Consider the following 27,558-nt stretch of genomic DNA (forward strand, 5'->3'; position numbering starts at 1 on the left):
CGTCGAAATCCCACCCTCCGAAACACACTGCCTTTTCATTGGATAGGAACAAGAAAGAAACATTGTTTTTGGAATCAGGAGACAGTCAAGAAGAGAAAAAGACGCACAAATTAACGCACAAAGTCGGTTTTTTTCAGTCGATTGGCTAAATGCTGCCGAGTTATACTGCGCTTATTTCAGAGTTTGTGATAGGCTACTTTTTACCACTCTTGGCAAATACCGCGGAAAGTGACCAATACTGTAACCTTGACACAGGCAAGAGATAACTGTGCAGGATTATCAGAGCATACATTTGCAGTGTTTATAATATACGATGATAACATAACCGTTGGTGAAACATCTGTGCGTCTACAGCTGCTGGTTCCTTTTTCATGGTTTCGATTTTATTCTCTTTCACCTGATACCATGATTTGTTCAGCGATGAAGGGATCATACCCCCTTAAGACGTACGCATACTTCCATACTTTTCAAGTGATTTGAGCTGCACAGTGCAAGCTTGCGGCTGACGATACTGACACCCTATTATATTCACGCCAATATTCGGTTATGAGCTACTTTTCATCTGCAGCCAGCAGAAACCTACGACAACCGATTTTACGTTGATACTTGTGTTAGTTTTGTCACAAATACAACACCAACACAGGACATTTGGAGGAGGAGGCTCTTTTCGGAGTCACGTAAGGCCATTACATAACTCGGTGAAACCTTGTTACAGCTTCTGAGAGTTGATACAATTAAGCTTTTTGTACATATTGCAAACGGTTGATGTGGCAGTGGTGATTAATCAAGTTTCAGTTTCTGCTTCGTTAGTGCTTCTTCTGTCCTTCAAGGTTCATCTGGGCACGGGGACAGGCCTGTGTGGAACTCCCAAAAAGTGGGACAATGACCTGCCATCTTCATTTTAGGGTGGCACCAGGGCCACTGCCAACAGACTGACGGCCTCTCTGTGGCGCGATGAGGACTGGGCATTTAGCCGAGTGCTGGCTGGCCCACGGGACCTCCAAACACTGCAGATAATGGTGGGGACAGTGGGTCCTAGTTACAAAGCAATCAGACTCTGAAGAATGAGCTGCAGAAAGGAGAGGGGGGTTGTGCACGAAATAAGAGTAGAGGAGATATTATGTGGAAAAAGATTTGAGTTGATTTGACATACAAGTAAAGTTCCATACTCAGAGAGCAGTCCTGGATTAGTTAATTTACATTTTAAGGTTAGGCGCTGCCAGCTCGAGCTAATGGACTTGGCCAGCTATAAAATGAAGAACACAGAAAGACAGTCTCTTTTTCAGTCTTGGTATTTCACAGTTTCTGGAAGTTTCATCATGCACTTGAATTGTAAATATTCATCTTGCACTGAGATCATCCCTGGATCACTAATATGTGCTTTAGTTAAAATTCTTAGGTATCTGATCCTGCTGTTGGCCAGGTTTTTTTTCCCCACACCATTCATTCTGGCCGTGGCAAAGCCTAATCTTTTTAGGAAATGCACAAACTTCAGTGATGTAATAATAGCTAAACTTTCACAGTAGAGGGCATCTGACATAATTTTTAAAAGTATAACAATAATGACTGGTAGCCATTCCAGCATGTAAACCTGTGTAAAATACAACTGTAGATAGTGTCTTTTAAACAACTGTGAATCGAAATTCACAACTGTCCAAAGCGTTCATTCCAAATTAAAGTGAGTAAACCCAACAAACTCCTTTAGTCGATGTCCAACTTGGAAGACAGGAGGGCTTCTGAAAAGAGGACATTAAGTTTAGAGTCCTGGGTCTTACAGTTTCTGCTTGTGGAAAATGTGTTGCCTGATGGTAAAGCTATTACATTTTGCAATTACTTTCGTACTGGCTGCCAACACAACACTAGTTCTGTTCTCATTACTCTCACCACCTCCATTAAAAATCTGATTACAAACACAAAGCTCAACGTGGTCATGTGGTGCTGGGCATATGGTGGGTCAATGCCCAGTTTGGTTCTTCAGCTCCACTAACTTGCACCTTACTGAAGTTGCTTTTTATTCAATTTCTAATGTCAAGTCAGATTATTATCACGCTTTAACACAATTCCTTCTGAGGCAACTGTCCCCTCAATGTCATAAATTACACACTCAGAAATAATTGTGTTGAAAAAATGCTCTTTGAAAATACATATATATATACAAGGAGTGAAACAGCATTTACACTAGCCCTCCTATGGGAAAGCATACAGTGCAAATAGATTTATCACAAAGAAAACTAATAATTCTGCATTCTTCTCTGGTTTAAAGACTACAAGTTGCTTGTTAATGGTTGTACTAAGGAGCTCCAGAAAAAAAAACATTTGGTTCAATGCAGGAACAGGACATTCTTGAGCCAAAGTATACAGTCTCTGATTTAGTTTTGTGCATTATCTCTATTAGTACTGTTCTTCTGATAATGCTCCTCTATCATTTGGAAGAGCCCTTTTCTCACTCTTTACCAATTCCCATTCTGTGTAATACTCCATAAACAGTACCATCTTTTACAAAGCCTTTTGAGGACAACCTCTGCATGTCCTCATTATAGCATTATATGCCCCAAGCAGGAGTTGCCTCTGAGGCTGATCCAGGATCAGATCTGCTGTTTATCTTATAATGATTGAGGTTAGAATTGTGTTTGGGGAATCTGATCCTACATCAGAAACTCCTCCCTTGAGCATATGTTACAAAAAAAAAAGTATCTTGAGCCTGTGGTTCGTAAACGAAATATTTTATTGTTTAATGCGTGGCCACACACACGTTGGATTCCTCTGCACAGTGCATTATAAGACAGGAACGATGGAGTAGTGATGGTAGATGGGTGAAGGGGGTTTGCTGAGACTGGCAATGCAACTGGACCGCACTTTGGGAGCAGTCGGTGGCCTGCCGTCTCCTTGGCCCCATCTGTGGCGCGAGATTGATCAAAGGACTCCAGCCCACCACAAGGGCTTTGCCTTGGCAGGAAGCCCGAATGTTTTCAAAACAGAGGCATGATGAGTGTTTCAGGAACATACAAGACACTGACCCGATCCCCGTAATTTCCGTTTCTTTATAACACAGCTTACAAAAGCAAAATTTACAGTACGACATAAAAAAATAAAATCGAATTCAAACAGCCAGGGCACAACCTGCCATTGTACATCTTCCCCCTCCATACACAGACAATACAATACTTTAGTCACCAGTCACAAAAGTACACAGCAAAAAAAAAAAAAAAAAGATCAGCCACATAAGAGAGAAACAATCCCTAAGATGTGTACATCCATTGACCTGAATCCTTGGTTACCCTTTAAGCTACAAGTCCCTGTAGGTTTTCAGGCTGAAAGCTGGACAGATATAGGACTCTTCACCAGGGACATTTTTTTCTCTCTCTCGTTCTTTCAGGTTTCTGTTACAACCTTTGCTGTAGCCATGCAAACTCAACACAGGCTTCTTGATTGTATCCTCTCATCTCAACAAAAACTCAGGGTAAAAGAATGAAACGAAAATACAAAAGCACTTCTCTAAATATATATTTATGTGTGTATCTGTGTGTTTCTCTCTCAGCATGTATATACTCATTTATCCATACACAGTATATACCTGGATATATTGTGTAAAGGGGGCACTTTGTTGTTAGTTTGTCCCCCTTGCACACCCCACCCCAGCTTCTGGAATCCTTTCCTTTTGTTGGAGTAGTTGGGGTAGGGATCTGCGATGTTTTTTAACCCCCAGGCCCATTTCTTGCTTTTCTTTCCCCTACTGTTGCACTTTTCCACCCTCTTTCTCTTTCTTTTCTTTCTTTCTTTAGTTATGTTCCCTGGAGACGTGGATACAGACAGAGCAAAATAGTGGGAGAGAGAGAGAGGGAGTGAGTGTGTGATCAGCTGACTGCCGTGCCGACCTCGTCCCCTCATGCTTTCAGCCGATCTCCTTCCACTGCCGGTAAAACTCCACAATGTTCTTCAGCTCCATGCCTGCCGCAGCCACCGCCTGGACAGCAGACTGCCGAGAGAGAGCGGAAAGCCAGGAGGTGAAATTCACGCTGCTTTGTCAAATCATACAGAATCACGCAATATGGCTGATAAAGCTCGATGCAAGGCAAAGATATGATAAATATCGGCTGTTCTGTTTATGATGGCTGGATGTAAGATAATGCCCGTTTTACAAACTGATTTTCACTTGTATAGGCGGGCACGTTCCGTACTTCTGTCTCTAAAATGCAGCACTGACAAGACTTTTATTCAGCTCTTGCGTGGTCTCAGCACTGGCGCGCACAGACCTTCATGGATGGGGAACGCGCCGCTAAGTCCTCTGTAGTCTGTCCCGTGAGGATTGTGACCATGCCTGCCGTGTCTTCGTCCCCGTTGCTCTGGGAGACGGTCAACTGGCGGCAGCTGTCCACCATCTTGTACAGGTGCCTAAAATTTCGACAGTTTGAGAACGAGAGTGTAGAAGATCACATGAAATCCACACATGACCCCGGTGCCGAAAGCAGGTGCAGTCTAAACAGAAAGGCCAGCTTTTAAACCCAGCTGACCTGTTTCGCAACCTTACCAGGCCTCGATGTCCAGCCGTTTCAGCTTGTCTCTCTCAAAGCTCCTTCCAGACTCTTTCTGGCAGCGGATGTATCTGGAAGGGCAACAAGAGAGATCTTGAGAAACAGACACACTCTGTCATGAGTACAGGATTCATGCAATCCTTACAACAAAACCACTTAATCAGCTGGGAAAGGCTTTTTAATATACTAAGCCCAAAATTCTCAATTATTTTTAAGGGATTAAATTAACATCTGGAAGATACAGCAGCTTGTACCTTACATAAATGAAGAAATGGCTGAATAACACTCATGCTGAACTTTGTGCTGAGAACCTTAAATGGCATGTAAGAACCTTAAAATGCAAGAGGTGCAAACAAATACACACCTTATCCTCTTTCAGATACAAAACTGACAACCATGCATCAGACCCAAGAATACTGTAATTTTGTATTCATGATTGAATTTTTTTCGTTGTACAATGGTACCTTTTTCCCCTATACAAATATTAGCTTGGACATATGAAAATTGCGTACACTCTGGAGTGCGTAATGTGGACAAGGCTGAATGATTGTGCATACCGCTTTGTCTCACTATTCACATTGGTTTTTTCATCTAGTAAAATGTAGGCAAATAGAGAGCTACACTTGACATACAATAAAACCAGGAGCAGTAAGTGAAATTACCATGGCATTTTAGAGACGACTCTAAAATATAGTGTCAAGGTGCTAGGAAATAAAAGAACCAATATAATATATATAGTAGTGCCAGGAGCTACTTTGCAACACTATGAGAATCTGCTACATTGTGTTTCTTGGCCTGTTTTCTCTATGCATATCCACCAAATATGAAACAAAATGTAATTGGTCCATAACTTTTACAGGCAAACACATCCTGTTGGGGGGTGGTAATGCTGGCTGCTGAAATATTTTGCAATTATGTACTTTACAGCTGAGTTTCTTACTGAGCCCTGAGAGGGAAAGAGGTAGAGGGAGGAAGAAAGAGAGGAAAAGAGAGGCAAACCTGTTGCCCTTGCGAAACTCTGACTCCAGGAATCGGATTCCATCCCTCGCTCCTGCGTTCTCTTTCTTCAGCACATCCAGACCATCAATCACTGTGGGGAAGGGAAGACCAGCTAAACCATCCGGTAAAGTCCCAACATGCTCACGTTTGCTCAAACCAAAGGCTTCCCATCCAGCTCTTGTCAGGCAAATTTAAATCCTTTCCCCAGCCATGAACATTCCTTTCCCCCAATACAAAGTACTATTATGCATTTATACTCTCTTGACATTTAAAAGGGTTGTCTGAAGTGTTAAATGTTTTCAATGAATTCTTAAATACTCTGAAGGCAGAGTAGCTGCTTTCTGTTCTTTCTTTCTGTTCTACTATAGAATGGCTTTCTGCCATTCTATAGTAGAATTGAGATGTATATTTATTATTCTGAGGTACACTGTTACCCATCTCCTGAAAACAGCAGATAAGATACAGTACATATTTAATCAGGAACTCCACCTTGACTTCACAATGTTTCTTACAGTGAACTTGATTTTCACTTGCATTACTCATTTTTTGCCCAGTACCTTTCCCCTTACATCTCAACTGGCCAGCGTGATTTCATTCACATTTCTGCTCTGGTTAAAAAAAATATGTTTAGACACACAAATGCAATAACTGCTTCTAAAACTCTGTATCTGGAACTAAACGGGCATCTTTGTTGATGTGAAATGATGATAGACTGAAAACTTTTTTAGCGCTGAAGGAGAACAACCCTGAGATTTCCCTACTTTAGCTGAAAACCTGCAATGCTATTTACATCCTCAGGCCAGAGGCAGGTAGAGGTATGTCCGTTTGTCTACCTGTGCGGGGGATGATGATGATGAAGCAGCCGCTCCCCGCTAGTTGCCGCAGGATGCCCAGGTGTTGGCAGAGGGCGGCCGTGTCGGGCACCAGATAGGGGGACATGGAGGACTGGGCCTTGGGCTGCTGCAGGCTGCCCTCCAGCTGGGAAACCTCCAACTACAGAGGGGGAGCAGAGGCAGGAAATCACTGTCAGTGCCTGCATTGCTACGTTCATCAGCTTCACTCCCACTGAATGTTTAGATGTACAGGCCACAGCAGTATGTATACATAATGGAACAGCCCTAATTCAAAGTCACAAAAGAATTCATCAAAACCTTTGTACAGTAATCACTACTATACTCCCTAGATCATTAATTCAAGCCCTGCCTGAGCAACAATCAAAGACCTTGTTCCTTGTTCAAGATTCATTATGTTGTAATAAAGAAATTCACAATTACAACCAAGGCTGTAAAGCTACAGAGCACCTTTATGATGCATTAAGATATTACCTATTAAATTTAATTTTGCCTTTGTTAACACCTAGTTATAGTTTTAAATACAAACTGAATCTATGAATTATAAGGAATCCTAATGTTCAAAATCCATTGGAATAAAATGAAAATACCTTGCTGATGTTTGTCATGGCATGCCGGTAATTAGTGTCTTTCAAATTGCAATACACATTCCAAACTACTGAATGGCAGTTCAGTATTACATGCAAAAATGTTTCAGTTCCACTATGTTTCAACATTTCAATAATTCAGCAGTTGATGAAATGTAAGCAACACTCATAGTAAAAAAGGTTCATCACCTGCATCAAAAGTGTAGTATTGACACCTCTCATAAATACTTCTAAGAGGCTACTGCATCTCAAGGTCTTGCTTTTAAAAAGCATAGTTCTATAGACTACTATTAATTAAGGTTTTAATTCTAAACTGGCTAAATGGAGAACATGGCTACAGAATAGCATCAAAATGTCCTTTGCTAACAGACTTGCAGACACACGCGCGCACACACCCGCAGCAGGTAACCAGTGAGTGGAGCAGTAGAGATGAGAAATTAACAGAAGATGAGCCAATGTAAACCCGGGAGTGGATGTGACCTTGGAATGAAGTGGACTGAGGCAAAGTAACTGGAGAGTGAACTGGGCTGAACTTGAGCTGGCTCTGGCCTCAGCTCTGAGTGTGTGTGCAGTGAGTGTGACAGACCTGCAGGCGGAGCTGGGCCATGTCTCTCATCAGCCGGTTCCGACGGGCCTCCTCCTCAGCCTGCGGGAAACAGAGCGTGGGGGTCACCACACTCCCGTTACCACAGGCTCTTACAGGGGGCACACCTCTAAATTACACAGACTGTAGCCTCTACTGAGCCTTCTGCCAGGCATAAGATCAGGCAGTGTCCACCCAAAGGTGCACACAGAATGAAGCAATATCTTAATTATATGTTTCAATGTAGCAAAGAAATACACAATTCAAAAAAATGCATTCCGCAGAAGGAGTTCATATTTAAACCAGCTCCCTCTCATCCTGCCTTCATAAATTACCAGCAACAAGAAAATACGTTTCTATAATTCAATAAGACCCTAACAGCAACTAATACTTAAAGACAGGCTGTAAGGCCGTAATGAAAACACAAGGACAGACTTAATGTGACAAAAAAGAAAACGGAAAACAGTAAAACGGCAAAATTCCCGAGCAAGAGGGAGTGCAGTTCACTTGCTGCAGACAAAATGCCGCATTTGGAAGGCAGCATTTTCTGTATGCATCAGCACTAGCAGACGGCTTTGGTGTTGGGCCTTTCTATTCAGACACAGGGAAAAGATGCAGACTCGTGAGCTCTTTATGTCCCCCTCTGCTGCCCGTCACTCACCATGCGGAACTGGGCCTTGGCCTGCTGCACCAGGTTCTCCTGTTCCGATTGGCTGATGCTGGTGAAGATTCCCGCCTCCGGGTTGAAGTGCAGCACGTTGCCCTGGAGATTGGTGAGGAAGTGGCCAAAACTGCGAATGCAGCAGAGCCGCACTACACACTGGGAGCCAGAGAGGAAGAGGGAGGAGGAGAAGGAGAAACAGGGACAGTGAGAAAGAGAGAAAAAGAACAGAGAAAGGGAAAGAGAGAAGTTATACATGGCGCATGGAAAGTTCTTACGACAATGTCCTTTTCATCTTTACAAGACTTGAGCAGCATACTGTTCTCAAGCAACATTTCCTCCTCTAACGAGATCCTCAAAGTGATACACGATTTGTATCTCTCAATGCGTGCCGCTCAACTCTCACACCCTCAAGAGCACCACAAGTTATAAAAGAGGATTGCACAGGAAAATTCAGAGGCACACTGACAATCATGGATACAAGTTATTGTCATCCTGTCACAATAAAGCTTGTGTCTCCTGTAATTATGACATGTCATGCAAAGGTATGCAAAACAAAGGACTAATGTACTTTGAGGCATAACAAGGATGTAAATGCAAAATTATTCAAATAGTACAGCACTTCACAGCTACAGCATGCAAGGCTGTTAAGGGTCTTACAGTGCAGACTACGTTTTTGCAGCCAACAAAAAACGCATTTTCAAATATGGCAAAGCCTCATCCATTTGTTTTTAATATTCAAGACTAGGTGACTACTGAAACTAAGCTAAACTGCACATAGCACTGCACAGCCCTGTGGTAAGCAATAGGGCTTTTAACACAATGGCTGCTGGTTACCTCAGACAGGCTCCCTAACACAAACTGCTATTTAAGTCACTGTGGATGAGAGCACATATGGAGAGTGGAGTGGACAGGGGCGAGCCTGGAGGCAGCTGCTGGGGCGTGCCACGGTACCTCCTGCAGCGGGCTGAGCGTGGGTCTCTCGCGGGTGAAGTCCAGCCGCCGGTGTGCCAGGCTGAGGGCGGGCAGGTGGCGCAGCGCCAGGTCTTCGGGCAGGAGCAGGGTCTGCGTCAGGCTGGGCTGCTCGCACTCGTTCAGCAGCTCCGTCACTTCCTTGTTCAAGCCCAGCTCTACGGCACATAGAGAGGGAACGATGCATCACCCACCACTCATTTATTCAACCAACCCCCCTGCCCAACGCAGACCCAGACACAGACACCTTTCAACAGATCTCAGGTCAGCAGTGTCACTTTCCAACATTACAAATGCAGTCAACCCTCATTCAGACCAACCAGGGATAGACAGAAAGGGGAACTACTGTCACCACATGTATTTGTGACATCTTACTTTAGTTATGCTAAAGACCTCCAGGACAGACATCAGGTTTAAATGCCTTGGAATTTCAGAATTTCTTTTCTGAGGAATAACAATAGTTCTTTTCCGAAACATCAGTCCTTAACCGCCCTTTGTCTACTACATCTAGGCAGAGCTTGAAATGGAATTTATTTGCCTTGAAAAAATTCCAAATGTTAAGATGGATGTATTCAGCGCCCAACAAACAGACAGATCGAGCTCAGTGCTGAATGTCTGGCAAGTTCCAGGGTGCAGTGTACTTCAAAGGGAATGGCTAAGCAATCATTTTATCTTTCCTGGAAGTCTTTTCATAAACATTCCTAAGATCTAGTATGTAGGATTGTGGTCTGTGGAGAAGGTTCCACAGTTTGGTAAAGGTATGGTTGTAACTGTCACTGGGATGCCACAGCCACAGTGATGACATAAAGTGCATAAAGTGGCTTCATACGACGATTCATATGGACGATTCTCAGTAATAAGACATCATGGTTTTTCTTCGTAACTTCATTTGGCATATATTGGTTGGAACACTGATTAGGCCAAGTTTTAAACGAATGACACCGGATGTGTGACTTTATTCAGCAGTAACACAAACAGGGTTGATAACACAAGTGCAACATGCACAAGAGGTGATAATGGTTAATTAGGCCTGAGGGAGTTGCTAACACGTCTATGCTGTTAGCCCTCTGTGAAAGAATGTGCTTAATGGGACGATTGTTAGTAAAAATTACAACTACAAGTTAGAAGTTAACTTTGTGAAAGCAAATTTGTTTTGTTTTTGTTACCCCCGAAAAAACTGCTATACTGATTATTCAACCTAATTACAACTAACTGTTCAATTAACTGCTTGAAGGGCTTTGAAAAACCAATTAGGCTTAATGGAGTAAGCTGCTCTGACTCTCATTAAGGGGCAGATATCAACAAAATAGGCTTAACAATTTTAATTGTATCTTTCTCCTAGTACAGACATACCTAAAACAATGCATATCTCTTTCAAGGACTTAAAGCAGAGAGCTCACGTGATATCAAATCCAGATCAGTATTCATTCAATCAACAGTTGGAATAAAGAAAGAAACCTACATGTATCATGTGACCCCAGAAATAGAGTTGAGAAACACTGCAAGAAAGTACTGAAACATTCCAGCCATTAACAGCGCTCACAACACGTCAGCATTAAATATGTACCTGCACCCAGACTGGTCACCTGTGCCCTCCCTACACAAACTGTCAGTTATTCCAGCATTTCAAGTCCAAGGCAGACAGAGAGATGACAGACAAGCATGCCACCATCACAGGATCTAAGTATCTAGGAACTGCAGCATTCAGAGCTGATAACATTTTTAGTGGGAAATGCCCTTTGAGCAGTTCTGCTAAGTTTCTCTTGACAGATCTGTAGCCTTGTGAGATTCTAAGTACACTGCAATCCGCTTAGCAGAATCACATTTCAGCCTAATATGTTGATTACAAACAGAATTACAATTACACATCTATCCCTCCATTTTAAACAATGTTTTTCTTATTCTTCTCCTTCTCAAGAAACATCCTTTACTAAATGCTTAAAACATGGAAAATGTATTTGAATGTACAGTATTTTATTAAAAAATAATTATATTTAAAATTGAGGGTCATGTTAAGTGTAAAATTTTCCATAAGCAACAATCCTCTGGTGCACCCAATATAACTACATTTTTTCAAACATATTAGTTTGATGTTAATTATTTTCAAGCATCCCCATGATAATAACAGTTGGAGCTACTACAGCTACAGTGTCTTGCCGGTTCACATGTTTTCTGTCTTTCGTTTTTTCATTCTTGTTGATCCTAGACAGTGGAATGGTCAGTTTCTCCACTTCATCCTTGGCTGATCTTAAGACCATATGCTCTAAAAGGCAGCATTTTTTGCTATTCACCTTTCCTGCCATGGTGAGTCCTCCCAGGCACTTAGCTAATCTCTATCAGAGTATGTCATATGCTAAGTGCTGCATTACTGGTGAAGTTATGGGTTTGTAGACACAAGACACCCTGTACTTAGAGTTTCTTCCTGTGTATGCATTCAACAGGACACATAAAACAAACATATTTCAGATATTTCAGCATTGGTGCAAGAATGGTTCTGTCATTCTGTCATCTAGCAGTGTTACTGCTGGAATGATTCAGTGCCCCCTCCATCCCCCCATCTCTCTCTCTACCTGCTTCTAGCATCTTGCTCCCATCAGGTAGGAGGTTGAGCAGCACAGACAGTCTGTTCCACAGGCTCTGAGAACTCTGCAACAGAAAGAGATAACAAGATAGTTATCATGTCATAGGTTTCCAAATTAGGCCCTGGGGAAACACAGCATTCCGTTGGAATTATTTAACATCGAAGTCATGGTAAAGAGGTTGCGCCCCTTGTGAAATGCAACAATATTGCAGATCAACTAACAGTTCAACTTTATGCAAGTGCTATTTCTTCTTATAGCCAGGTGAAAAGAAATATGGCACAATTGTATTAGTTCGAAAGAGGTGACATTAAACAGGGGTTAAACATATCCCTTGCAAAATACCAAACATGAGCAATTAGGCAGTTATGCATGTATGATTTTAGCACACTTTCAATAACATTCAATAGGACTGCCACAAAGAAGAAGAAAAAAAACTAAAGTCTAGTGTTTTTGGTAATCACAAAACGTCATCAATGATCTGATATCAGCTCAACTGATATTCTCTAATTTGGCATCCTGTTAAATCTGTAAATCTGTAAGCATTTTATATGTGTATATTAAATATATGAAATAATAAAAAACCATGCATTGTGTCCCAAGGGATTTGTATTACCCTCTGTAATATTCTTTGTATTACAAATATAATGCTTATACAAGTCAGTGAATATGTCTCTTTCCCATATGTTCCATCTATCACTTTTCCATTTGTTCTCTTTTTATTTTAAACATTCACTTCCATCTTACCTGTGCACACATGACAATGATGTCAGTGTTTGTTCTCAGCCAATCCACAAACACTTTTACGACCTGGATCAGGCCCTGATTGGTCAGAATCTCCAGTCTCTCTGAGAGGGTCTTCTCACTGTGACATGACTGGTTACTGTGCACACTGCCCTCGGAGTCAGATTCAATCTCTGTAGCAAAAAAAGGGGAAAAGAAAGTGAATACTACTGCTACTCACTTTTTTAAAGATACAAGCATTTCTGAAGAACAAAGCTTCTTGCATACTGATTTAGGCAACAGGTGCATGAGTGCTTCTCTAACCTTGATTTGAGAGCCGACATACAAATCGCAGGAAAAACTGCAGGATCACATACCACAATACACTTTTGGATTTTGCCTACATTAAGACTTGCATTGTATTTACACAAACCTACATATAATTCTGTCACGTTTATGTGATGCTGAGAGGTTTTTGTTTCTTCTTTCCTCATGAAACACAGCTCAAGAATTGTGAAATTTTGTGTATTCATTACCTTTGAATCCCTTTAGCTCAGAATTTGAATCCTCTGGACTCAAGAGATTTCCACCAAATAAGACATTCCTTGCTCTTTAAATTTTTAGTATACATTCTTTCAGTTAAGTTCAGGCGCTGAACCTTATATTAAAGATATTTATTGGTAGTGCACCACAGTATACTTAATTCAAAAACAATAATTAGTACTAAAAACATTAAGTCACAGTTTGCTTTAATTAAAACCATAACAAGCCTGGCTGGTTTACCGTTGTCGTTTGTTCCATTGGCTGTGCTAGGGCTGACATTGCGGGGCGTGTCCTCAGATGGAGCGGATGCCTCCTGTGAGGGGGCGGAGTCGGGGGCAGGGGGGGCGGCCATCTGGGGACGCAGCAGCACATTGCTGAAGGTCGGGGCAAGACGGAAGCAGCGTTTGGCCTGGAAGAGCTGGGAAGACATGGCCTGCAAGTTACTGGTGATGCTGGGGTCACTAGGCAGCAAGGGGCCGTTAGTGGCTGGGGGGGTGGAGCGCTCCTCCCTGGGGGATTCCTCCTGCTGCTGCTGCTGCTGCTGCTGCTGCTGCTGCTGCGAGTCCCGGGGAAGGCTCTCCGAATCCTCCATGTCCTCCAGATCGGAGCGGGACTCCTGGCTGTTCATGTCAGAGTCTGTTTCCACGTCAAAGGCCGTCCCTCCTTCCTCCTCCTCCGAGCCGCTCTCCCAGCTCCCCTCTTCGGCCAGTCGGTCTCGTTTCCCCTCCTTCCCCATGGAAGGGGTGCTGGCGGGGGGCCCCGCAGCCCCCGGGCTGTCCGCCTGCCCCCTCTCCTCGTAATCCTCCTCTTCATCACTCTCGAATCCCTCACTCAGGTCACTCTCATCCTCCTTGCGGGCACAGCGGCGCCGCCGCAGCATGGACAGGCGGGAGTATTTCTTCTTCTGCTTCTGTTTCCCCTCCTCCAGCTTCTTTCCAGCACCTTTCTTTGATCCAGCTTTCATCCTGCCACCACTGTCTCCCACCTCTCCTTCACCTCTCTCCTCATCTTCCTCCTCCTCCTCCTCTTCCTCCTCTTCTTCATCCTCTCCCCCTGTGCCGTTTGGCAGACCCCCTTCATCTAATGTCATTGGTTCTGTGGTCTCTCTTAGTTCTGGGTCATCTAAAAAGTAGCAGAATGACACAGCTCAGTTCACACTGCAGTCAATATCCTGCCCATGTCACTTAACAGGAAAGTCAGGAACAATGGAAAGACAGGATTTCAGTGCTTTCAGAATCATAATCTCTAAACTGCAACAATTGCAACTGAAGGAGAAAAAAAAAACAACCAATGTAAAATCCAGCCCCCTCTCACTGCTGCCCCTACCTGCCTTCCCTCCAGACCTCCCCTTACCTGTGTTGTCAGTATGAAGTGGTGGCACCTGGCTTTCTCCGTCCTCCAGTTCGGCCTGCAGGCGGATGTTGACGTGGTTGACCAGGTGTGAGAACAGGGCCAGTGTGAAGGCTATAGATGCACTGTACTGTTTAGCACCTGAGACGCAGAACACAGGAATACAGACCTGTCAGTTGTCAGTTTCTTTACTGAGAAATAAACATCTGACAGGCTTCCCACTCTGAATTACCTGACAATCACAGTAGCGACATCTTCGTGATCACAAAATGCTCAGTTTCACAGCTGTCTAGCAATCCTGGTAATTACAAAAGCAAATACTTTCCTTGAATGTTTATCCTTAAAATGGATAAAGGACATAAACCTGAAGGGTTTTTTTTGGGAAAGCTGCACCTTGTCCTAATTAATTGTCCTGATTAAAATACAAACTGTGACTATAATGGATTTTAAATGCATATTCAGCACCCAAGAGATGATTACAAACTATATTATACCATGCCATTTCAAAAATGTTACATGTTCACATGGTAACAATGGGCTCAGCTTTTATATGGTTTTCTGGAACACTGAAACAAGACTCACATTAGTGACCCTGCACTGAACCTGTGACATTTGACATGGCAGGCCAAACTCAGCAGCGTTTTTCCTGCCTGTGAGCTCAGGCTTACTAGTCTTCCTTGGGCACTTCCTTCCTGCTGACAGAGGCCCTCCTTAAATCTCTGGAGTTCAGGTGTTATTATATGGTTAGCCCGCATTCTCATCTCCATCTGTAAATACCCCTGTTCCGAAGCCTGCTATCAGCGCAAGCCAAAGGGAGGATTTGGCTTCAACTCGAGTTGAGACCAAACAGTTGACTATTTGTCCTCAACTGATTAGCTAATCTCAGAATGGAGGTTTTCATTTCCCATTCTTTCCGTTGCGGTCATTTTAAAAATAATAACTGTATTTGTTTTTTCTTTGTTTCTTTGGAAAGACAGAGACAATGGAAAGCAACAGAGCAGAGCAATAGTTGGATTAATGTAACCATCCCCTTTGGCCAAGCCATCAACAGGAGTCTATGGTAAACAGTACACATCCCGCTCCTGTGCCAAAGTGCTGCTGGGAAAGACTTTATTAAATAAAGATGAAAGTAGATGAAAACAGATGAATGCTAAATGCTGCAATTCACACCAGCCTCAAACCAAAGCACTCAACAGCATCTGTGTGCACAATAAGATGCAGAACAAAACCATGCCTTGCAAATGCAGCTACTTGGGTGCCATCAGACAAGGTTTCCAAAGGTTTTCTAAGCAACACACACGCCTTCTTCCTAGTCATGTTGAAATGCCTTTCCTAGTAAATGGCTGCACTCACCCAGTGTACTAGAGGCGCAAACTTAACTGCAGAGTATCAAATTAAAGGAATACCACACACTCAGACTCATCCATGAATCTGTAACCTTGACTCGCAGAAGAGGCCACAACAAACAGAACTTTAGAATAAAAGAACATTCAGCCCGACTACTCATCATTTCTATTGGAACACTAAAGGTGTCTGCTTCCACTAGAGACTACAGTAAGCTATTCTATGCACTAATATCTCTGTATGAAAGAACAGTTGCTTCTAGCATCAGTGTGAGTATCCTCTGAGAGTTGCAGTAACTGCTTCTGTTGAATCTGACACAGGGGTCATGAGGGAAAAAAAAAAACAGAGGCCACTTTTCAATTTTACGTTGTTATTGAACCTCTACAGCAAAGAAACCTGTCGGCATCAAAGCAGTCATTAGACATGAAATCCCCCTTTATTCCAATGACCTCACTTGGCAAGGAAGACAATCAGTTCAATTGATGGAAAGTCAATGCAATGAGTTTTCCAGTTTTCCTTGCTTATTTCACACCAATGTCAAAATATTTCTTACATACAAGAGGGTGTTCAGTAAGGCAGGGGGGCTTGTTAAACTAAGTTCTACCCTAAAATCAAACAATGCAGACTGTTCTGTTCCTGAATGATCAGCTATGTATGAGTATGCCTCTTAAGTTAACGTTTGACATCAAAAAGGATATATTTCCCACACCTGACTTTCTGAGGATTTGAGGACTGTTTGAGTTCTCTGCAGTTCCCAGACTTTGCTGTATTAACCAAGCCCTCCTGGAGTGTTGTTATTCTCATTTTTTGCTTTCGCTTCATTTCATTTACCCAACAACTCACAGACAGAAATCTTCAGTGATCAGATATTTAGCTATGTAGCCAAAGCAAGGTTTCCCATTTTTCGTGGAAATTAAAAGCTTTAGGTATTCTGACATGCATGACTTTCTGACTGGAAAAGCTTCCATTCTGGTGAATGCATTTCACTTTGGGAGTTTTGTGTTTGTATTTACTTGCTGTAAATTCTGTGTGTGAAGAAACATGTCAGGATTATTTCCAGTTTTAGCATGACAGTAACTAGCCTCTAGGGTTTAGTTTTACTGTTAAGCAGTAGCTCTCATGACTGACGGCTTCCTCTTATAAAAAAGAATGCGTTTGATTACATAGGTTGTACAAACAGAAGTACTACTTCTATAAGAATTCTACAGATTTTTAAAGCATATGTCATAATGATTCCACCTTAAAAATTGGTAAGATAACTCAAAATGTATGAGCATATTCTCTTCATCCTCTCATCCTCCTCCTTCCCTCTGTCACGGTCACTGACCTGCCCTCTTGAGGCTGTGAACCACCATGAGGCAGGTGACCACCATCTTGAAGACCAGCGTGTCAGGCAGAAAGGAGCAGCCAACATCATGCTCCTCCTCTTCCTCGCCGGCGGCTGCAGTGCTATGTGCAGGTGTGGGCAGGTAAAACAGCACCAGGTTGAAGTCCTCCAGCACTGACTGGCATAGAGATGTCAACTCTGTTTCCAGTAGGCTGCAGACAAAAGACAGAGACACAAGGCTTATTCTCCAGCATAAAGAAATGGTAAATACACTTACGTGCAAATAGTATCTATTACTAAGCATCTTTCAAACATGCTGCATCTTCACCTGTTCTTGGGCTGTAACAGGCTCTGCAGGTACATGAAGCTCACCAGAAGTCGCTTGATGTCTCTGGACCTGGAGTGTGAAAACAGAGACAGTCTGATTCTCTCAAAAAGCGATTTCAGAGGAACATCTGGGACACATGTAAATCTCATTTTATTGTGTGCACCGATCACAAATAGTTTTTCAATGTTTAATGTTTACACAAGCTGCGGGGCTGTTTGAAAACACCTTAACCGTACAAAACACTCAGTGAAAACACTCCCATCACACACCACCTCCACACACAATATTCAAACCAACACACATTTCTGGTTTATTTGTCTGCCATGGGTAATTTGCAGAAACTGAATCGCATTCAATACAGGGTGCAAAACTGTATGATAATGGATATACTCTTTGCAATGTGAGGGCCATTTCCATTTATGTAGCTTTGACAGTAAGGGACAACAGAAACCTGCTAATATCCCCTTATTAGAAGATGGAAATTGCATACACTAACATTGCAGTCTTAACTGACCAGCTATGGAAAGCAGTGCAAGAGTGAAAATCTTAGACATGGTAACATGCACCATAATTAATTAAACCTCTCCCTTTCTGAAGCAATGATTCTGAAAATGTATCAATTGGATATCGCTGGCTAGTGGGAAAGGCTTGAACGCTCAAGCCTGGCTAATATTCAGCAGCTTTTTATGACAACCTCCTTCTCGGGATTTTCCATTACCGTGGGAACCTTAAATATAACTCATAAGGGTTTTATTCAGCTGCTTCCTGCTGCTGCTGATGATGAAGGTCAGCTCCCCCCCCCTTATGAGCCCCTTTCCCCTTGAATACCAATTTAAACTACACAAGCATGAGCCATACATTCCCATACAATAACATCTGCATTTTAGTTGGCACGGCTCCAGTACACTGCTGTCCTGAAAACTCTGGGCTCCTGATTGGGAAAATGACAGGAAAAAAGTCAGTGGCAGAAGGAAGCAGCCCTCAAAGTGGTTGTGCCCCTCGTATTTTATGGTTTGAGCCAGCAGAAGGCGAAAAGCTGGGGCAAAAGAGATGCCACCACAGCGAGTAGGGTCTGTCTGTTCAATTCTTGTTGTTGTGTTCAGCTTACTGATGCTATTTACCCCCTACCTTTGTGTTAAAATTGAAACCTATCCCTTCCATACATCTTACATTTGTCCATAACAACAGTACACACACTAGTCACTGTTAATCATTCTACTACACTCCTCCACTTCAAAGGGTATGACCACACACCGTACATTTTAGCCATTTTTCATTACTGAGCATGGTTCTTTATCATTTTCACCATGAAAGAAAGCTCTAAGAGAACTCAGTTCCCCTCAGAATAAATAAAATTAAATGAAATTAAACCAAATTTGAACCATTTCCTAAGGTAACCAAACTCATATTGGTTTGGTTAAGAGCTCATGCTCAAGATTAATTATGGCAAAGTCATGGTTTGCGAGGCCAGCGGTGATAAAAGCATGAATCTACTCACCGCTGACGTGAGGGTGAAAGCTTCTTCATTTCCTGCTTCTTCACCTGGTGATACATCTTGGCTGCCTTGTCAAATAAACGCTTCAGGTTTCCATAGGCGCCCTCAAAGGGCGTCTCCGACTGTATACTGTCACACAAACACACATACAAACTACATGTCAGGCCAAGGGACTCCTTCCAGACAAAGTCCTTGTCTCTCAGGTCCTAAGTCTTTAATATCCAAATAGACTGTAATGGGCACATCAGGCAAAAGCAGCGAGCTCTTTCTCCCACAAATTTAATCTAGTCAGAATAAGGGTTCACATTTGGCAGGGTGGGATGGGAAGCTTTTTGCATTATAGAAATAAACACTTATTTCATCATTATTACTTACTTAATGATAACTTTTATTCACAATTAGTTGCTGCGATTCATGGAGACTACCACTTAAATGCTTCACAGCTTAAACTCTTCACTTTCATTCAGAGCGTACATTTACATTGTCTTGGCTGTTGAACTGCTGACCAGATGGTTAAATCCCTAGACTGTGTCTTTTCTTTACATTTCGATGACATGAACGATTCATTCCCTACACTGCTGACCACTGTCATCACTATCAAGATAGATACACGTTAATCTGCTTTATCTGTATGTAGAAGTGTGTCCACACTGACACCATGAGGTGAACACGAATAGTGTTTATGGTATGCGACAGTTCTCCTCACCAGCGAAGGTAGTAGTAGGTGGCTTCCACATTGTAGAATTTACTTCCTGCTAGGGTACCCAGCTGGTTAAAAGGCATTCCTGCAACACAGCACACAGGTGTGTAATCAGTGCAGTGCACTGACAAAACTGCTGAACTCCTGCCAACAAAGGACCAATTAGTACACTCTCCTCACCACAACTCTCAGACAAAATTCAAAGTGGCATCCTACTGCTCCACTTCAGGACTATTTTGTACTTTGAATGACTTTTTGTCTGATACATGACATGGACTCTTAATTCTGTGACAGCCTTTTTTCATTTACATGACCAATTTGAGCTTATGCTGGCATTATTAAACTAAATAGAACTGACACACTGTAAGTGTCCGAATTGTCTGTATCTATGTAAAGCACGTTTTACCGTTAATATGATGAAATGTGAGCAAAGGGGAAAGCTTAAACGTTTGAGATGTTGATGTGATGTGGTAATATCCTTAGGCGAACACGCAGAGACCGGCGCTGTCGCGGGGCTGTCACTCACCGACGTGTGGCGTGACGGACAGGGCCTGGTGGTAAAAGCGCTCCGCCAGCTGCTCCGCCTCCACACCCGCCAGCTCATTCTGGTAGCGTGCTGCAGACAGCATCAAAACAACGTCCAATCAGCCACCTGACCTCTAAATCAGCATTCACACTTCCTACGAGACATGCTGCTACCTATACATGTTAAGCATGCCTTGCTATTCACCCAGTTATTGTTTCCACAAGCAATGTCTGGGAAATAAAATTGCTTTCCTGACAGCATTTCATACTCATACTTTTACTGTTGGCCTACAGAATCTTTTGACTGCTTTTTCCAAGCAGATTATCAGTGCAACACGGTTTGGTACATACCTGTTGCACCACTATAAACAGGTGTGCGAGGATCTATTTTTAAATTCTCCTCTGTGTTGTACATAAGTTGCATGTACCACACATAGACACATTATGGACACATTATAATTCAAAGCACGGCCTTACACATCTCCTTTACTCTTACTCCAGCTCAGATAACTTCATGACATGAGCACATCTCTAGTTAGCTGAGCTCTGTGGACAGCGGCCTTACCAAGATCCCCCAGGTACACCAGGCAGCGATGACAGGCCATCTGGGCCCACTCCATCTCTTTGGCGGAGGCTGACACCGGCTTCTTCCGACCTGCAGGGACAAGCAAAGGGCATGCCCTCAGATTCACAAAAATAAAGATATAGTTTGGGGTTTACAGGGCAACTCTTGTAAGGCTTCAAGATGAACAACAGTGGAACAGTTTGAATGAGCAGCAATATTTTCCCCTCTATTCTATTTGTAAATCAATACAGAACAGCCAAGGCAGTATGTTTTCAAATGTTATTTTAAAATATTCTAATTATGGGTGTCCAAGAGTCTCCATTTAAGGTGCATGATAAAAGAGTGCTTATCTGGAGGCCAGTTTCCACTGAAACATTAACCAAACACCTATTCACATTATTCAAACACCTACGATTAAAACTAACTTCAGGTTGCCAGTTCAGATGTACCACCTCAAGAGCAGGAAAAAAAAAGAACACTGAAACCTGATTTTAAGTTGCTATGAGCCAGGGTGCCAAAATGTGTTCCAGGCTTAATTTGGATATGAGAGGCAATGCACTCAGATATCCCAAGAGAATATAGCGTGAATGAACTAGTGACAAGGTCTGGAGGACACAGCCTTGATTCGGTGCCTCACCGATAAGCGGGTCGGTGACATGTGTCCAGTCTATACAGTCCTGCAGCTCCAGTTGATAGTGAGACTGGATATAGAGCAGCAGGTGCTGGTAGAATCCCACGCCCGCAATCAGGTGAGTTCTGTAGGCACACTCGAGAGCGCTGCGACTGTGAATGTGCTAGAGAGAGAAAGAGAAAGCGCAAAAGTGAGGAAGGGGGAGAAGTGAAAGAGAGAAGTAGAGAGACAGTTAGTGGAAGAGGACAAGGGAAGAGGAGTGTGAAGGGTGGAGAGGTAGTGGGCAAAAGACAACAACTGAATGGTGGGGAAAGGAGAGGAGAGAGTCTGTTGTCCAACTCCTTTATGACCACTGAGAAGCCCCAGTAAAGGCTGCCAAAAGCATACCAATCCTGTTAAGTACAACACCATCACATCAAACAGGTACCCAAATACAGAGATGGGGTCGCTTGTAATTAATAACAGAGTGTGGAGTATTCAACCCCAAGGACGATGATAGACAAAATGTGCAGTATATTACTCCGAGTCAAATCTTAAGGTAATTTTTTATGTTAGGTTTATCATTCTGGAGCATCGTTGAGTTGTTTGTACAACAGTTCTTTGAGAACCACAATAAACGTTTCTCACACGCTAGCATTGTTGCTCTTGTACTTGTTGTCACCCGTTACTAAAAATGATAAAACCACAATGAATTCACGCTACCTCTTATTTCCACTGAACAAAAATAAACCGCAGTCTGAATATTCAAAGCGAAGGGGTTTAAATCAAGCCAGCAAAGCAGAACGGAAGATTTGAAATTTTATGTACAGTGAGTGCGCTTAGCAGTACAGTTTCCTCATAAACCACACACTCAGCAAAGCAGATGGATCAGAATGAGGATGAAGCACTACCTTCTTGTTGGTCTTAATGACTTGGATGACTTCATAGTAGACCTTCCTCCAGAGCAGCTCCTCAGCCTTGCGGCCATAGTCCACCGGGTGCAGGAACATCAGCTTCACACAGAGCTCCCGCAGCCTGCACCAGGAAGAGAAGAGGACAGAGAGAGAGGAGAGAGGGCAAGACAGGTCAAACAGGGGACACCAAGAGTCACATTATACTGATGCATTACATAACACTCTTCTTTAGGAGTGGCAATGATCATATTCATATGTAAAATAGGCAATGCCTGATTTATAGAATTGTAACATAATATAAAACACTGATTCAGCAATGTGTATTTAGGCAACACCAGTCAAACAGAAAATGACATCATGCAATACACGTTACTAGTGCTTCAACAGTGATATTCAGTACCGTTAACAAGACACCCTGTTCATCCAAATACTGCAAAAATAACGTGGAAGTACCTTAAAAATCATAGCACTTAGTTTTCATACCAGCTGTCTTGGCATATTTTATTGAACTTTAATTCAAATACAGGAGAATGTATAGCCCAAGGCGTTGCTGTAAAGAAGACAAAATAAGTCTAATTTCACTTTGCTTTTTGTTTTTATGTAAGGATTCACACACTGTACAGGAAACTGGGGTAACTTCCACACCGACATGCTTTGTTGGCTTATTATTGGCCCTTTATACAGAGCTAGGAAGTGAAATGTAACCTTAACAGAACTGAAGCACTCAGGCACTTACTTGTTGCGCAGGCTGATATTCTCTGGCTTGAACACCTCCCTGTATGATGACTTGTTGCTGATGATGACATCCAGCTTATGAACAGATTCCACTACAGCCCTGGGTCAACAAAGCAACAAACTAATTAATTTAATAGGTGTACAAGAAAGTATTGGTGCTACTTTCAGAATAAAATAAAAACAACTGAAGACACGTATATTTAATTCAGGCTGCAGATGACGGAAATCAACAAGTGACAAATAATTAAGTGATACATAATGTTATTTGTAATTTCAGTCAGCTGTACACATTTCAGTATCAAAAAACATTATTCAAAAGAGTACTTCTCACAAAACAGGATATGTGACGTGTATGGTATGGTTATGACAGGCCTACAACACAGGTGCTGATGAAATGCTAGACAGATATCCACAGAAATAAAATTAATATTGGCTTCTAAGCATCGAAAATTAACGTGTTCTAGAAAGTCAAAGTCAAATAAACAAGACCATGAACACTTATGGATGTGATCACTGACGTGAGAGCACTGTGATCATTGATAACTGATCCTTGCTGCTCAAAGCCTGAGTGCCAGTCTCTTATTTAACATTAGCCTTTCACACTAAACACATAACAGCCTGAAATTAAACCACAGGGAAATAATTTACCTTTGGATATTGGCCAGGAAGGATTTATCTGTGAATGTTTGCCTAGTTTGTATACAGGAGTATCAACTGGATAAAAAAATTTCGATTCAACATCCAGGGACATCAGGTAACGCCACTGGTCTAGTATGAAGCAGCAGGGAAAGTTAAAAGCAATGCAGACCATGCTGACCATGCTGACAATTAAGGGCATCATAAAAGAAGTTTAAAAGAAGAACTGTCTCTGAGGCCATGTAGTGAATCTTGTCTGGAGAGAAAAGTAAATAGAGTGATACGGCTTAATTCACTGAACTCACTTCAGATCTTAACACCTTATGGTGCCTGACATTCTGATAACAGCATTTCTCCTTATGTTATCATTGCATGCATGACTATGGGAAAATCTGACTGTTCCAGACAGCAGGTTATACGCACTGCCCACAAGGTAAAGGGTGGGTCTCTGAACCTTGAAGCAAACCTATCATTACGTTGAATGAGAAGGTAAATGAGCTCCTCAGGTGCACCTCACAAAGATCACAAGATGTCAAAGTAAATAAAGCTAATACTCAACAAATCCCCTTTTAGTCTCAAAAACTCCCAGGGAATTGAGGGGGTAGCAGGCCAAAAATTTTTTTTAATCATTTCAGGCAGACTGGGTCTCATTTTTGATAACATATAAACAAAACAAAACAAAAAAGGTAAAAAAAAATGCTGGTGCTGCTTGCATATTTGCCTTCAGGAAACACCTTCAATTTGTGTAATTACTAACATGCTGTAAGAACTTTTCATGCATGTCACACACCTCACCTCTGCCCTGTCAATTTTCTAAGGGAAAAGGGGATTTGTAGACCTGTCACACCCCTTGTCTGGCAACCTCCTAAATGTGAATTATAAGCACCAGACATTACATTTTTAAAGGCCTGATCATTACGTATCTAAAGAGGGACTACACACAATGGTTGCACTCCAAATTGAGCCTATGTTTACTTTCTTTCAAGGCTACTTCTTCCCCTTTTAGATAAAGTTTGTCGAGTAATACTTCAAAAGGTTATTTGCAAAAATATATAAGCGGATAATTACCTGTCAGGTCTAAAAAACTGTAAATATTTCAAACGAAAGGCTCATAGACTATCATTTGCTGGGCAATTACACTATCTTACTAGTTAGGTAACGTTAGCTAAATACCAAAACCTTAGCAAATGAACACAAGGACGAAATATGTCAAACGTACACATACACAAACCTTACATGATTATTTGATCTCGCAGTTACTTTTGCTAATAGCATAGCTGCATCATTCATGTTTGATTAATTCTAGCGAAATCATAAACGTATCGTTGAATACGTATTTTAAGTTAACGACCTAGCTATAACGTGCTTTCATTTTATCTTAACCAGGGCTAGTCTGGCTACCCGTGTCATTATGGCCCAGGTATTTAGCTATATAGGTACGTAAGATCGGCAACATTGTTTTGCCACAGGATGCACGATGAATAGCTTTAGGTTAGCTATGCCATACTCACGCCATTAACGTCGCGTGTGTCACATCTGCTTCCTTAGCTAGCTAGCTCCACATGATATTCGCACTGCTGTAAATGGGCCGCCCATATAGGGTGGCTAAGTTAGGTAGCAGTCAGACGGTAGGCATGTTCCCAAGCTAGCTAACATTCACTAAGTTAACAAACCAGCCAGACACCTACCGCTAACGTTATCCAGGTAGCTAACTCACAATGGCAGTGACATGCAGTTGTCCGTCATATTAATACAACGTTAACATTGACATTAAGAGAATTGCAAGTAAATACTAAGGCAATTAGACCAAATGACAGGATAGCATTGATAACAAGTTGCGACAGCCAATTAACTAGCCAGCCATACTACCCCTTATCTTAGCTACGGTGATGTTAGCTAACTGGCTAGCCTGCCAGACGGGTATTACTGCTCTGTATTAGCACTATAGCTTTTTACAGACTTGCTAGCGCTTTATCAACGCGACAGCTGGTTAGCTAATAGCTAAGTGCAGCCAGCTAGCTAGTTAGCTAGCTGGGCTATGACATGTAGCTAGCAAGCGAGCCAGCTGCGCAAACGTTAAACATAACTATTACTCACCCAGTTATGTTAATTCAGATTATATCAATTTATCAAGTTATTTGAGTCAGTCCAAGCCGGCCAGTCAGCTAGCAATTTCTGCTGCTGGTAATTTGTTGATGTACCGTTACTGTTGTGTTGACGTTTGGTATGTGGCGAGCACAGAAGATAGCTAGTCTAGCTGGCCAGCTATCTAAAAGCAAGTTAGGTAGCTAGTTACCTAAGTGCCGTATGAATATTGTGTGGCAAGATAGATATTCTGAGCTAGCTAGCTAACTACCAGCTAATGTTTACAGTGGATGGCAAACCAGCTAGCCTAGCTAGCTAACGTTAGCTAGCTACATGGGTTTGGGTGAACGTTCCTTCACTTCTTTGCACCGGCCATGGCAAGTTAACTGACCTGTACAGACGCTTGATGTGAAGGACTTTCGCCTCCGGTTCGCTGTCCTGCCCAGGTCCACTCATGCTAGCAACAGCCCCGAGGTTTCGTCGTTTTCAAAGCGCCCGATGTCCTGCCCACCCTTTGCCAAACTATGCCTGTCTGCGTTCCCCTTGCTAGCTTGACTGTGCGGTGTTGCCTTGCTTTCTTTCACTTGTCTGCCAACCGCTTAACTTGTCCCTGTCTTTCGTTCCTCAAAGTCGTTTGGGCTCGACCCCCTCTTCCCATCCGTTCTGTAGCCGGGTAGGGGAGGGAGTACCTGGATATTTTAGTTTATTTTCGGTCAGCTATCATGTCCCGGTATGAATCTTCTGCTGCTGCCCGTTCCAGGTATCGTTCCGAGGGCGGCCATTATTGTTCAGACATCGACCGCTCGACTATCGCGAGATTTGCAATGACACCTTGGCTCTGTTCGCGGGATAATGCTCGGGGTTGCCAGATGCGTGGGAAGCTTTAAATATTGCTGGAGACTGTGATCCAGATTTTTCGGCTGTGCTGTATTGCGGATAATTTTTATGGCTACATTTGAAAAAAAAGTTTAAAATGATAAACTAAAAGAGTAAAGCTTTAACATGGTTGGATCGTAACTAAAGTTATGTCGCTATATGTTTATAGAATTAAAAATGATTTTTTAAAATAGAATTTAATGTTGTCATCGGTTCCTGTAGTCTAAATCTTAGTAATTCTATGAGTTTTGTTCAATTCAATTTAATTTTATTTAATTTCTTATTATTTCAATTGTCCTATCTACAAGCAAAAACAGTGTCTGGTTCTATTATGTTTGGTGATTTCTCAGACTTTCTACCAGAATATTGGTAGGAAAGACACAAACTCTGGATATTGCTATTAATACCAATACTGTTATGGCCCTCTTATTATTAGTATCACTACGAACAGATGTGAAAACGAGTTAAGACCTGTGACATAAAAACCTGTACACTGAAATGTAACATTAGCCTTTTCTTTCAGTCATGAAATTCCAACCTTTCTCCATTTTCTACGCTCAGATTACATGTTGCAACTGATGAAACAACCCATAATTTGTGTTGACTCTCCAGCTGATGGATGCACTGTTTGAGTCAGATGGCACTGAAAGGGTGTTTGGTTTTGATGATCTGGAACCAGTGAAATAGGTGAAGTGGTGAGGATGCTTCACTTGTGGCTGGACAGTACCCACTATACCCTCATATGTGAATTGTGTGTGTTACCGACCACAAACATATGTGCAAAATATTTAGTGATTTAACAGTTATAAAATTGTGCCACTACGCTGGAGAAAAAAGAATGTTTTGTGAACCCTACCTATTCATGAGTTTCCTATTTAAATAAAGAAAACAAATTAATTGCATTGCTTACATGTCTTATTGCCATGCTGTATTGCTACTGCAGTATTACATGACAATTTATTCTTTACGTACAATGATCAATAATGATCAATAATCACACGTTGTGTGTGACCACTGTACTTTTGTCAAGAAATATCA

At 42.2% G+C, this 27,558-nt stretch overlaps 1 protein-coding gene across 1 annotated transcript; it reads right to left on the reverse strand.

The window, feature by feature from the left end:
* Window positions 1–2,741: 2,741 nt before the first annotated feature.
* Window positions 2,742–26,438, reverse strand: smg5 (SMG5 nonsense mediated mRNA decay factor). The gene is made up of 22 exons (XM_036539626.1): window positions 26,036–26,438; window positions 22,925–23,023; window positions 22,186–22,309; window positions 21,302–21,458; window positions 20,665–20,754; window positions 20,101–20,190; window positions 19,581–19,659; window positions 18,878–19,003; window positions 17,380–17,448; window positions 17,052–17,263; window positions 14,384–14,521; window positions 13,271–14,152; window positions 12,512–12,681; window positions 11,756–11,831; window positions 9,168–9,343; window positions 8,214–8,372; window positions 7,556–7,615; window positions 6,365–6,524; window positions 5,532–5,622; window positions 4,529–4,603; window positions 4,254–4,392; window positions 2,742–3,976 (listed from the first exon to the last, which is right to left on the reverse strand). The coding sequence occupies exons 1-22, from the start codon at window positions 26,098–26,100 to the stop codon at window positions 3,893–3,895; spliced, it is 3,321 nt and encodes a 1,106-aa protein (XP_036395519.1). The 5' UTR covers window positions 26,101–26,438; the 3' UTR covers window positions 2,742–3,892.
* Window positions 26,439–27,558: the final 1,120 nt, after the last annotated feature.

Source organism: Megalops cyprinoides, chromosome 10, assembly GCF_013368585.1.
Source record: "Megalops cyprinoides isolate fMegCyp1 chromosome 10, fMegCyp1.pri, whole genome shotgun sequence".
Taxonomy (NCBI): domain Eukaryota; kingdom Metazoa; phylum Chordata; class Actinopteri; order Elopiformes; family Megalopidae; genus Megalops; species Megalops cyprinoides.

Coding starts and splice junctions, on each gene's coding strand:
- smg5 (XM_036539626.1), bottom strand. CDS start 26,100: ATGAGTGGACCTGGGCAGGACAGCGAACCGGAGGCGAAAGTCCTTCAC. Junction 23,024..26,035: donor CACATCAAGCGTCTGTACAG/GTCAGTTAACTT, acceptor TTGTTGACCCAG/GGCTGTAGTGGAATCTGTTC. Junction 3,977..4,253: donor CGCGTTCCCCATCCATGAAG/GTCTGTGCGCGC, acceptor CTCTCTCGGCAG/TCTGCTGTCCAGGCGGTGGC.